Consider the following 12,633-nt stretch of genomic DNA (forward strand, 5'->3'; position numbering starts at 1 on the left):
TTGACACGGGCGGCCGTTGGCACCGGGGATTGATATGGGGGTGGCCTCGGCAGCGGGGATGGAAAAAGGGGGCAGGGCCGGCTCCAGGGGTTTTGCCACCCCAAGCGACGGGAAGAAAAAAAAAAAAAAGTCTGCGATCACTTTGGTGGCAATTCGGTGGCAGGTCCTTCCCTCCGAGAGGGACTGAGAGACCCGCCGCCAAATTGCCGCCCCTTCCCCTTGGCTGCCCCAAGCACCTGCTTCCTGCGCTGGTGCCTGGAGCCGGCCCTGATGGGGGGGGCGTTGGTACTGGGGATGGACAGGGGGGGGGCGTTGGTACTGGGGATGGACACGGGGGGGGGGGCGTTGGTACTGGGGATGGACACGGGGGGGGGGCGTTGGCAGCGGGGATGGACACGGGGGGGGGGCGTTGGCAGCGGGGGGATGGACACGGGGGGGGACCGTTGGCAGCGGGGGGATGGACACGGGGGGGGACCGTTGGCAGCGGGGATGGACACGGGGGGGGGCGTTGGCAGGGGGGATGGACACGGGGGGGACCGTTGACAGCGGGGGATGGACACGGGGGGGGACCGTTGGCAGCGGGGATGGACACGGGGGGGGCGTTGGCAGCGGGGATGGACACGGGGGGGGGCGTTGGCAGCGGGGATGGACACGGGGGGGGGGCGTTGGCAGCGGGGATGGACACGGGGGGGGGGCGTTGGCAGCGGGGATGGACACGGGGGGGGACCGTTGGCAGCGGGGATGGACACGGGGGGGGCGTTGGCAGCGGGGATGGACACGGGGGGGGGTGTTGGCAGGGGGGATGGACACGGGGGGGGGCGTTGGCAGCGGGGATGGACACGGGGGGGGGGCGTTGGTACTGGGATGGACACGGGGGGGACGTTGGTACTGGGGATGGACACGGGGGGGGCGTTGGCAGGGGGGATGGACACGGGGGGGGCGTTGGCAGGGGGGATGGACACGGGGGGGGGCGTTGGCACGGGGGATGGACACGGGGGGGGCGTTGGCAGGGGGGATGGACACGGGGGGGGGCGTTGGTACTGGGGATGGACACGGGGGGGGCGTTGGCACTGGGGATGGACACGGGGGGGGGCGTTGGCAGGGGGGATGGACACGGGGGGGGGCGTTGGCACTGGGGATGGACACGGGGGGGGGCGTTGGTACTGGGGATGGACACGGGGGGGGGCGTTGGTACTGGGGATGGACACGGGGGGGGGCGTTGGTACTGGGGATGGACACGGGGGGGGCGTTGGCAGGGGGGATGGACACGGGGGGGGCGTTGGCAGGGGGGATGGACACGGGGGGGGGCGTTGGCACTGGGGATGGACACGGGGGGGGCGTTGGCAGGGGGGATGGACACGGGGGGGGGGCGTTGGCACTGGGGATGGACACGGGGGGGGGCGTTGGCACTGGGGATGGACACGGGGGGGGGCGTTGGTACTGGGGATGGACACGGGGGGGGCGTTGGCAGGGGGGATGGACACGGGGGGGGCGTTGGTACTGGGGATGGAGACGGGGGGGGACCGTTGGCAGGGGGGATGGACACGGGGGGGGGCGTTGGCACCGGGCATTGACAGTCGATGGACACGGGGGGCGTGGCTATTGACACCAGCTCCCCGGGCACGCAGCTCTAGTGAGCGAGAGAATTTACCTCAGTGGAAAATTTAGCGGGAAAACCACTCCATCCCTCTGATTGGTCGCGCTGGATGGGCGGGAACGGTTATCATTGGCTGTGAGCGCTGTGAGGTCATCAGTCACTGTGGCAGGTTGTGGAGGGTCTTCTGCGAAGGCAGACGCTAGAATCTCACGTGGTTCGGTCTCCTATTAGGTGGATCCTGATTGGTTGGGAGCTGAGGAGAGGGAGCGGTTGGGCCTGTCAGTCTCCGTGTGGGAAAGATCCCGCTGATTGGCTGGAGCCCTCATCGCGCAAGGAGCCGCCGGAGCGTCGCAGTCTCCAGGGCCAGAGGGAAGATCCGCACGTGGCACCAGGATCCGGTGATTGGCTGGAGCGCTAGAGCAAGCGCATCTTCCATTGGTGGAAGCACCGTAGGGCGGTTATAAAGGCAGAGGGCTGCGGCCAGACCCTGCCTCAGTCTGGAGGGCGTGGGTGGAGGGCCAGGGTGGGAGGGGCTTAGCCTAGCAACCGCTGCCCGTGGCAACGCCAAGTTAATAGTACCTCTAATTGTCTTAATTAATTAACAGACTTAATAATCTATCATAATTAGCTAATTGCCATCGCCTCCAGTTTCGTTTGGACTAATTAGCCCATGAATAGCACACCTAATTCTTCATTGGATTGATCAGCTAATTAACAGCGCGGCTATTTGTCCATTAGATTAATTAATTCATTAGCAGCGCCTCTGATTGTCCATTGGACTAATTAGCTCATTAATAGGGTCTCTACTTGTCTATTGGACTAATTAGTTGATTGACATGGCCTCCAATTGTTTTTGACTAATTCATTAATAGTACCTCTAATTGTCCACTGGACTAATTTGTTAATAGTTTAAACTGATCACTGCTAATTAGCTAATTAACAGCACCTCTAGCTGTACAATTTCAAGAAATATTTCCTAGTACCGTATCTCACTGCTCTCTCCACTTCTAATTGTTCGTTCCCTACTTAATTAGTATTGCTGTTAATTGTTCTTTATAACTATTAGTTTATCTTCACTGATTACTAATAATATTGCTGTTAATAGCGAGTCTTTTTCATTAATTTACTAATATCACTGTTAATTTTCCTGTTCCCAAGCTTTATTAAAAGCAACTCTAATTGTTCATTGTCCTAATTAATGTATTAAAAAGTGTTAGTTGCTCTACATCATTAACTAATTAGCAGCATTGTTAATTGTCCAAATTCCCAATTAATTTATTCATATCACTGTTACTTTCTATTGTTCTTAATCGTACATCACTAATGTATTAATAGCACCAATAATTACACATCTCTTAATTAATGTATTATAGTATCCCTTTCCAGTGTTTTTACTCTCATTAATAGCGTTGGCAAATTTTGTTCTCTGTCGTTAATCTTTTTTTTAACATCACAGTTAATTAGTTGGCTCCTCATTAAGAGAAGGATTCAAATCTGCTTCCAATTGCCCATGTGATTTTTAACACAACTTCCTCCTCCTTTTTAATTAACCTAATTAAGCAACAGCATTACTATTGCATATAATGATTAATTAGAGTTTGCTCTTTATTAGACAAGGAAATCCACATCTGATTTCCCTTCACCAGCCTCATTTTAACCCTATATCCTCATCCCTCTAATTCATTTTTAATATCCTAATTAATTGCTTCCGAGTTAAATGCCAAATTCCCTTCCCCTGGGCAGGTTTATCTCCAGCACCAATTGACCCATCTCAATAACCAAACCCCTCTGTTAATATTTAACATGTTTCTTCCTCTCATTAACCCCAAGTGTTAATTATTTTTTCTATAAAAAGTCATCCATTTGTGTCACCCAGTAGGTTTTAAAATCTTGAGGCTTCAGGCAAAATATTTAGCTATCCATTCATTAGCTGCTAACAAGTTGGTTTTATTTAATTACTCTGCCTCTGAATTTTGACTTGTTTCAACAGTGGAACAAAAAAATCTCTGTTTTCCACCCAAAAAACCAACAACAGTTGATAGGATTTATGAAGGATTTACCACACAATTTGCAATATTTTGGGGTCCCACTAACTCTATAAGATTGCTGGGGTGCTGCAGAATCCAGGATATTTGGGGGTTCAGCTGAATCTATAGGGTTTTTCAGGGTCCTATTGACTCTGTAGGATTTGTGAACGTCCCATTTCAGTAGTGGAGGAGCCTCATACAGGGTTGCAGGGTCTTTGAGGAGGCTGTTTTGGGGGTCCGCTTAGCTCCCCCAGCCCAGCACCACCATGTTCTACTACCCCAATGTCCTGCAGCGCCATACAGGCCGCTTTGCTACCATCTGGTAATGCCCCTCATTCCATGATCTGGCCAAAGAGGAATACGGGGGGTGTATCTATTCTGGGGATCCAGGTGGGTGGATTGGGGGGATCTGGGGCAGGTGACCTCACCACCTTCGTTTTAACCCCCTTCTCCCTCATCCCAGGCTGGCAGCCACGGGTGGCACCAAGCTGGTGAAGAGGGAATATTTGAAAGTGAATGTGCCCCAAACATGGTGGGTGTCGTGGTGAGAGGGAGGGAGGGAGGAGAAATGGATGTCGGAGGGAGGAGATTGAATGGATGGAGCGGGAATGGAGGGCCGGAGGGATGGACAAGGGTAGGATCTAGAGGACGGGCGGGAGAAAGAGGGATAGATGGAGAGAATGGAGGGAGAGATGGATGGGTGGGGGCGGACAGAGATGAAGAGGAGGGTGGACAGAGGAAAGGAAAGAGGGATGAAGAGCATGGATGGATGGGGTAGATGGAGGGATGAAGAGGACGGTGGACGAAAGGAAGGAGGGATAAAGATGGTGGATGGATGGAACAGATGAAGGGATGAAGAGGAGGGTGAATGGAGGAATGGAAGGAGGGATGAAGATGGTGGATGGAGGAATGGAAGGAGGGATGAAGATGGTGGATGAATGGAGGGATGAAGACGGTGGAGGAAAGGAAGGAAGGATGAAGATGATGGAGGGATGAAGAGGAGGATGGATAGAAGCACTGACTCTCTCTCTCTCGTTCCCATTGGCACGGGTCGGCGCAGCGAAGAAATCCTGTCCTACATTCTGGTGCAGGCCCCACCGCCCACGCCCTCTGCCCCCCGGCCCCGCTTCTCCCTCTATCTCTCTGCCCAGCTGCAGTATGGGGTGGTGCGGGTCTACAGCCGACAGTGCCACTACCTCATCGGTGAGTGCCCTCCAAAAAACCCCACCATCCCAGCTGGCCCCACCGCCTCCATTCCCCAGTTCAGCCCAGCAGGAGGGTTGGGTGGGCATGTTGGGGAAATGGAGAGACAGCTGGTGTGATGTTGCCAAGGCAACAACTCTCAATTGGGGGGGTCATGCCCCCCAGAGGCGTCCCACTCCAATTTCAAGGCCCCCTGCTCCCACTTCTCACCCCCTTGGTGAGACACCTCTCACTAAGCGCCAGATTTTGGGGAACAGCCCCTCGGACCCACCCATTTCCACCCCCCCCTCCAAAAAATATTTAAATTTGCTGAAAAGTTCCAAAAATCAATTTCCCATCCAACTCTAGCCTCAACCTGAAATTGGTGTGAAACTGGTTTAGCTAAATAGGTGTGTGGATTCTCTTAATTTGGATTAAGAGCCATCGATGGCGAGGTGACTGATGCAGATTCAGGCAGCCAGAGCTGCACTCAGCAATGGCCCCAGTGGAGTTCGGGGTATGATACTGAAGCGGTTTAGCAGAAGGGGATGTAGATGCCCTTAATTCACTTCCAACTGAGCTTGGGTTGGGTTTAGGAACTAGTTTAAGACACCATGTAGACAAGCCCTGGGGGTGGTCTAGATTTGTCCCCCTGATGTGTATCCCCTCCAATCCCCGATCTCACCCCCACCGTCTAGAGGAACTCCAGGCCCTCCAACCTCCCACTCCTGCCTGCCCCCAGAAGAGATCCAGCCCTCCAATCTCACCCCCACCCTCTGCTTGCCCCGCAGAGGAGAAGCAGCCCCCCATCTCACCCCACCCCCTGCCTGCTCCCCAGAGAAGATTCAGCCCCCTGTCTCACCCCCACCCCCTGCCTGCCCCCCAGAGGAGATCCAGCACACCTTGGAGCGCCTGAGCAGGGCCCAGCAGCAGATCCGCATCGACATGGGGGACCTTGAACAGTGAGTCATGGGGAGAAGGCTGGGGCCCCCCATAACCCCTGGGACACTCCTGAACCCCCATAGCACCTAGGATATGCCTGGAACCCCTCCCCCAGGTAGGGGCGTCAGTATGGAGGTGGGAGGCCAATTGGCAAGGGAGAGGGCATGGGGGGAGCGTAGCAGTGGTGAGGGGTCAGCACAGAGGAGGAGATTAGTGGGGGAGGGGAGTAGAGGGAGGGGGGTTCAGTAGCAGGTTGGGGGCTCAGTGGGGGGCAGGAAAAGGTCCTGGTGAGATTGTGGGGACCAGTTCAGGGGATGGGGGGGCTTTGGGGGCAGGCAGGAGGGCTGTGTGGGGGTCAGGGGGGCTGTGTGGGGAGCATGGGTCTTTGAGGGGGGTCACTCTCTCTATCTGGGCTCTGACCCCCATTTACCCCCAGGCCGGGGCTGCTGCTCCCCGACAACCTGTTATTGATGGAGGTCCTAGAGGATGCGCCCGACCCCTTCTTCGGGGTGATGGAGCCGCCGCTGCCCAGCCCCACTGACATCCCACAGGTGCCCCCCCCGTGCTCCGCCTGCCCAGCCCCACTGACATCCCACAGGTGCCCCCCATGCTCCCACTGCCCAGCCCCACTGACATCCCACAGGTGCCCCCCATGCTCCCACTGCCCAGCCCCACTGACATCCCACAGGTACCCCCCGTACTCCACCTGCCCAGCCCCACTGACATCCCACAGGTACCCCCCGTACTCCACCTGCCCAGCCCCACTGACATCCCACAGGTACCCCCTGTACTCCACCTGCCCAGCCCCACTGACATCCCACAGGTACCCCCTGTACTCCACCTGCCCAGCCCCACTGACATCCCACAGGTGCCCCCCCGTGCTCCACCTGCCCAGCCCCATTGACATCCCACAGGTGCCCCCCCATGCTCCGCCTACCCAGCCCCATTGACATCCCACCGGCGCCCTCCTGTGCTCCACCTGCCCAACCCCACTGACATCCCACAGGTGCCCCCCGTGCTCCCGCTGCCCAGCCCCACTGACATTCCACAGGTGCCTCCCCGTGCTCCGCCTGCCCAGCCCCACTGATATCCCACAGGTGCCCCCCCGTGCTCCGCCTACCCAGCCCCATTGACATCCCACCGGTGCCCCCCCGTGCTCCACCTGCCCAGCCCCACTGACATCCCACAGGTACCCCCCGTGCTCCCGCTGCCCAGCCCCACTGACATCCCACAGGTACCCCCCGTACTCCAACTGCCCAGCCCCACTGACATCCCACAGGTACCCCCCGTGCTCCCGCTGCCCAGCTCCACTGACATCCCACAGGTGCCCCCCATACTCCAACTGCCCAGCCCCACTGACATCCCACAGGTACCCCCCGTGCTCCCGCTGCCCAGCTCCACTGACATCCCACAGGTGCCCCCCATACTCCAACTGCCCAGCCCCACTGACATCCCACAGGTACCCCCCGTGCTCCCGCTGCCCAGCCCCACTGACATCCCACAGGTACCCCCCGTACTTCTGCTGCCCAGCCCCACTGACATCCCACAGGTACCCCCCGTGCTCCCGCTGCCCAGCTCCACTGATATCCCACAGGTGCCCCCCCCCCCGTGCTCCCGCAGCCGAGGCCCACTGACATCCCACAGGTGCCCCCCCGTGCTCCGCCTACCCAGCCCCATTGACATCCCACAGGTGCCCCCCCGTGCTCCGCCTACCCAGCCCCATTGACATCCCACAGGTGCCCCCCCGTGCTCCGCCTACCCAGCCCCATTGACATCCCACCGGCGCCCCCCTGTGCTCCCGCTGCCCAGCCCCACTGACATTCCACAGGTGCCCCCCCGTGCTCCCGCTGCCCAGCCCCATTCACATTCCACAGGTGCCCCCCCCGTGCTCCCGCAGCCCAGCCCCACTGACATCCCACAGGTACCCCCCGTGCTCCCGCAGCCCAGCCCCACTGACATCCCACAGGTGCCCCCCCCCCGTGCTCCCGCTGCCCAGCCCCACTGACATTCCACAGGTGCCCCCCCATGCTCCGCCTGCCCAGCCCCACTGATATCCCACAGGTGCCCCCCCGTGCTCCGCCTACCCAGCCCCATTGACATCCCACCGGTGCCCCCCCATGCTCCACCAGCCCCACTGACATCCCACAGGTACCCCCCGTGCTCCCGCTGCCCAGCCCCACTGACATCCCTCATGTGCCCCCGGTGCCTCTGCTGCCCATGCCCCCATCCCACAGCAACAGCAATGATGCCCCCCAGCCTGACTCTCCCCTCCTTTGTGACTATCTCCAGGCCTCCCCTCTGGGGTCATGGGGGGATGGGGCTGACCTGTGACATTGCTTCACCCCCAGATTCGATGTATTCTGGAGGCTCCCACCCCCCCAGAGAGACCAGCCCCATCCCCCCGGCGCAGGAGGGCAGGTGAGTCTGTGGGTTGTGGGGAAGGGGGGATGGTACGGATGGAGTCCCAGTGCAACCCATATCCTACTCTAACCAGTAACCACCGTGTCCCAGTATAACCAGTAACCACCGTGTCCCAGCATAACCAGTAACCACAGAATCCCTGTATAACCAGTAACCACCGTGTCCCAGCATAACCAGTAATCACAGAATCCCTGTATAACCAGTAATCACCGTGTCCCAGCATAACCAGTAATCACAGAATCCCTGTATAACCAGTAACCACCGTGTCCCAGCATAACCAGTAACCACAGAATCCCTGTATAACCAGTAATCACCGTGTCCCAGCATAACCAGTAATCACAGAATCCCTGTATAACCAGTAACCACCGTGTCCCAGTATAACTAGTAATCACAGAATCCCTGTATAACCAGTAACCACCGTGTCCCAGTATAACCAGGACATTCTGGCTTCCCAGTGTGGCTGGTGATGTCGGCATCCTGGCATGACCCGTGTAACCTAGCAATGCCAGTAGCCCAGTACAGCTGGTATCCCAGTGTAACCAGTATACCCACTGTCCCAATATAACCAGTAAGCCCAGGGCCCCCACATATCTGATGTAATCAGTGGCCCAGTATAATCCCAGTAAAGCCATCTTACTGTACCTGGTGCCCCACTCCCAGTTCATCCCAGTGTAACCAGTAACCCCAGGCTCGCCCAGCCCAGCTAGTCTCCCTGGCCCCCCGAACCCTCCTTTCTAATGTCCCCAAGATCTGGTCTGATGTCATTGCCCCCCCACATTTCCCCAGGGCTCTGTGGGGGTGGGTGGGAATCAGGGTGGGAGTTAATCCCCAGCTCACCCCCTCTCTCACCCCACCCAGAAGCACCCCCCATCACGGTTGTGTCCCCCGAAATCATCACCATGAAGGAGGCGGAGCCCATCATTCTGCTGGAAATCGAGGTGTGGGGGGAACCATGGGGGCTGGGATCTGGGCGGAAATGTGGGGGAATCTTGGGATTATGGGGGTCTGGGATCGGGGGCAGCCTAGGGGAACCAGGTCCTGGGGGGCTGGGATCTCAGGGTAGGGTTATAGGGGATATGGGACGGGGGGGCATATTCACAATGTGACACTCCCTTTCTCCCCCCGCACAGGGCGAGCGCGACCTCCCGGAGATCACGGCACGCGAGATCGACCTGCTGGCCGAGCAGGAGGACTTCGTCTTGCCCCCCGCCTCACCCCGCACCCCCCCCAGGAGACGCCCCATGGAAGGTGGGGGAGGCCACAGGGATCCTGGGGGGCTGGGGAGGGGGGGCAAGGGGCTCATCCCGCCACCCCAGCCCCATCTCACGCCTCCTTCTCCCCTCCAGAGCTGGAAGAGGAGATGAGAGCCCGGGAGGCCGAGATCACGGCCAGACTGTCACCCCCAACCCGGTAAGGGGGCAGGCGTGGGGCATCCCCTCTAGGGCACGCCAGCCCCAGGGCGGGGTGAGGTTGGCTAGGGGGCTTGGGTCCTTTCCCCTCTAGTGGGCACCAGGGTGGGGCTGGCGGGGGGCGGGAATGGGGGTCGGGGTCTTTCCCGTCTAGGGGGCGCCTGGATGGGGCTGGCCAGGGGCAGGGAATGGGGGTCGAGGTCTTACCGTCTCTCCCCATAGGGTGGGTGAGGAGCCCCCAGCTGAGGTGGAGACCCCCATCCTGCCCGAGGAGCTGGCTCGGCTGCCGAAGGAGGAGCTACCCCCACCCCCCGGTGAGTGTGGGGCATGAAGGGGGGAAGGTCGAGGGGGGTCTCCAGCCTCTAACTCTTGCTCTGGGTGCTGCCCCACAGAGCTGAGCCCCCCGAGGGAGCCAGGACTGCCGCCCCCTCCCCCATCCCCAGCTGTGACCCCCAGGGTGACGCGCCCCCCAAGCAGCCCGAAGGTAAGTAGGGGTCCTGGGCCAGCTGATGGCCTCTCCTGGGCAGGGTGCCCCCAGCTCACCCATGCCCCCCTGCGCCCCACAGCTGGAGCTGGCTGTGTACGAACCGGCCCCACCGCGCACCCCCCGGCGCCAGCTCCGCTTCCTGGACGAGGTGACCCAGATCCCACGGGACCAGTTCAAGAAACAGATCCTGGATGTGCGGGCCCAGTGCCGGCCCCTGGTGAGTGCTGCCCCCCTGGTGAGTCCCAGTCCCCCTGGTGAGTCCCGGCCCCCCCAATGAGTCCCAGTCCCCCTGGTGAGCCCCAGTCCCCCCGGCGAGCCCCAGTCCCCCTGGCGAGTGCTGCCCCCCCAGTGAGCCCCTGGCGAGTGCTGCCCCCCCAGTGAGCCCCTGGCGAGTGCTGCCCCCTTGGTGAGTCCCAGTCCCCCCGGCGAGTGCCACACCCCTGGTGAGCCCCAGTCCCCCCGGCGCGTCCCAGTCCCCCCGGCGAGTCCCAGTCCCCCTGGCGAGTGCCACACCCCTGGTGAGTCCCAGTCCCCCTGGCGCGTCCCAGTCCCCCTGGCGAGTGCCACACCCCTGGTGAGTCCCAGTCCCCCTGATGAGCCCCAGGCCCCCGGCGAGTGCCGGCCCCTGGTGAGTGCCAGTCCCCCAGCGAGTCCAAGGCCCCCGGCGAGTGTCAGCCCTCAGGACCACCCTCCTCCCTGAGCTAGGAGAGAACCCAGGCGTCCTGGCTCCCAGCCCCCCACTCCATCTGTCTCTGCTCCAGGTGGTGGTGGAGGTGCCAGCCCGGCAGCGCCAGACCCCAGCGGAGCTGCTAAGAGCCCCCACATATGGTGAGTGTCCCTCCGCTCCCTCGGTCCCCGCGCTGGGTCCCTACCCCCCTCACCCTGTCTGTGCCCCCAGGCTGGCTGCCCCCTGAGCTGCTTGCCCTGTGGCAGCGCTGCGCCATCCTGCAGCCTGTGGACTACGCGGCGCTCTGGGCCGAGGAGGAGAGAAAAGAAGAGCCAATCAGCGAACTGGAGGTACCTGGGGCCCCCTGGCAGCCCCCGCTCTATCCCCTGGACTCCACTGGCCGCCCAGAGCCCGGGAGAGAACCCAGGAGTCCGGCCTCCCAGTCCCCCTCCCTGGCTCTATTCCCTAGCCCCCACTCTCCTCCCAGTGCCTGGGAGAGAACCCAGGAGTCCGGCGTCCCAGGCCCCCTGCTCTAACCACTGGACCCCACTCCCCTTCCCAGGCTGTGAGTGTCCCCCTCTTTTGTAGGTTGCACGTGAGGCCCTAGAGCCCAGCATCCCTGTGATGGTCTCCTCAGGTGTGTTGCTCATGTGGGGGGGGGGGGGGCGACATTCTGCAGGGAGGTGGACAGGGGACTTGGCTGGGGGCACCATGCCACAAGGAGGGGACCGAGTGGGCTCAGTGGAAGGGGGGCTGCATTGTAGGGACATGGTTAGGGGCTCAAGGGAAGGAGCTAGAGGGGGTACCGTGCCCCAGGGAGGAGGCTGGGGGGCTTACCTGGGAGTGCAGGGAGGGAGCTGGAGGGGGGCACTGTGCCCTAGGGCCTTCTCTCCCCTACATCAGCAAGGGCAGTGTGGGTGGCAGTCAGCACTGACCAACCCCTGCTCCTGGCCCCCTGCAGAGATCTCCCTGGAGACCACTGAGGAGGAGGTGCCACGCCCCAGCCTGGTGACCCCCGAGGAGAGAAGGTGAGACCCCAATGGAGGGACAGGGGTATAGCCCCCCAGGACCCCCATTAACCTTCTGCCCTATCCCCAGGCTGGTGCCGGAGCCCGAGGAGGCCCTGCCAATCGTCCCCGAGCTGCCTGAAGTCAGCCTGGAGCTGCCCCCTGACAGAGACTTGATCACACTGGAGTACATCCGCAGGTGGGCCAGGGCCTGGCACTGGGTGGGGGAGAGCGGGGGGGGGGGTGTCGGACTCCTGGGTTCTACGCTGGCTCTGTCTCCCCTCCAGGCTGGTGGCCGCAGAGCTGGAGCAGGTCGGGGAGACAGATTTCCGGTCCCTGGTGCCCACCACGACCTCACGCAGCATTGCCAGCCGCATCTTCTACCTCTGCCTCGGTGAGTGGGGCCCTGCTGCCCCCTGCCAGCGGGTTGGGATCTAGGGGGTGTGGGGCCCTGCTGCCTCCTACTGACCGGGTGAGCCCCGGTGGGGGTGGGGCCCTGGTGGGTGTGTTGGCAGCAGCCCTAACTCCTCCCCCCTCTCTTGCAGTTCTCTGTGGGCTCCAGTTCCTGCAGTTGGACCAGGCAGAGCCCTACGGGCCGATTCTCCTCAAACGTGGGGCCCGATTCCGCTCGGGCTAGGGCCCCTGCCCGGGGGAGAAGAGGCTCCCCAGGCTGAATGGGGCTCTCCCCTCCCCCCCGTTACAAATCTGTTCTAATTAAAGTGTTTTGCCAGCAACCTGCCCCCTGAGTTATTTGGGGGCAGCGGGAGCAGGTGCTTTTTCCTTTCATCTAGTGCTGAGACCCCAAACTCAGACCCCTCCCTGCACCAGCAAAAGGGAGGCCAAGCATCGCCCCAGCCCCCCCTTGGGACTGAGTAGCCCCCTTTCCTTTCTCAC

The 12,633-nt window shown here is 60.8% G+C and overlaps 1 protein-coding gene across 1 annotated transcript; it reads left to right on the forward strand.

Annotated features, from left to right (window-relative positions):
- Positions 1–3,890: 3,890 nt before the first annotated feature.
- On the forward strand, positions 3,891–12,376 carry REC8 (REC8 meiotic recombination protein). Its single transcript, XM_054045258.1, is given in 20 exon segments — positions 3,891–3,946; positions 4,088–4,156; positions 4,685–4,827; positions 5,693–5,768; positions 6,185–6,299; positions 6,755–6,809; positions 7,810–7,855; positions 8,097–8,166; positions 9,300–9,425; positions 9,428–9,579; positions 9,801–9,892; positions 9,971–10,062; positions 10,145–10,282; positions 10,827–10,893; positions 10,964–11,082; positions 11,321–11,369; positions 11,694–11,760; positions 11,831–11,938; positions 12,027–12,133; positions 12,285–12,376. Coding segments are annotated over 20 exon segments (1,839 nt in total).
- Positions 12,377–12,633: the final 257 nt, after the last annotated feature.

Source organism: Malaclemys terrapin, chromosome 12 (genome assembly GCF_027887155.1).
Source record: "Malaclemys terrapin pileata isolate rMalTer1 chromosome 12, rMalTer1.hap1, whole genome shotgun sequence".
In the NCBI taxonomy this organism is placed as follows: Eukaryota; Metazoa; Chordata; order Testudines; family Emydidae; genus Malaclemys; species Malaclemys terrapin.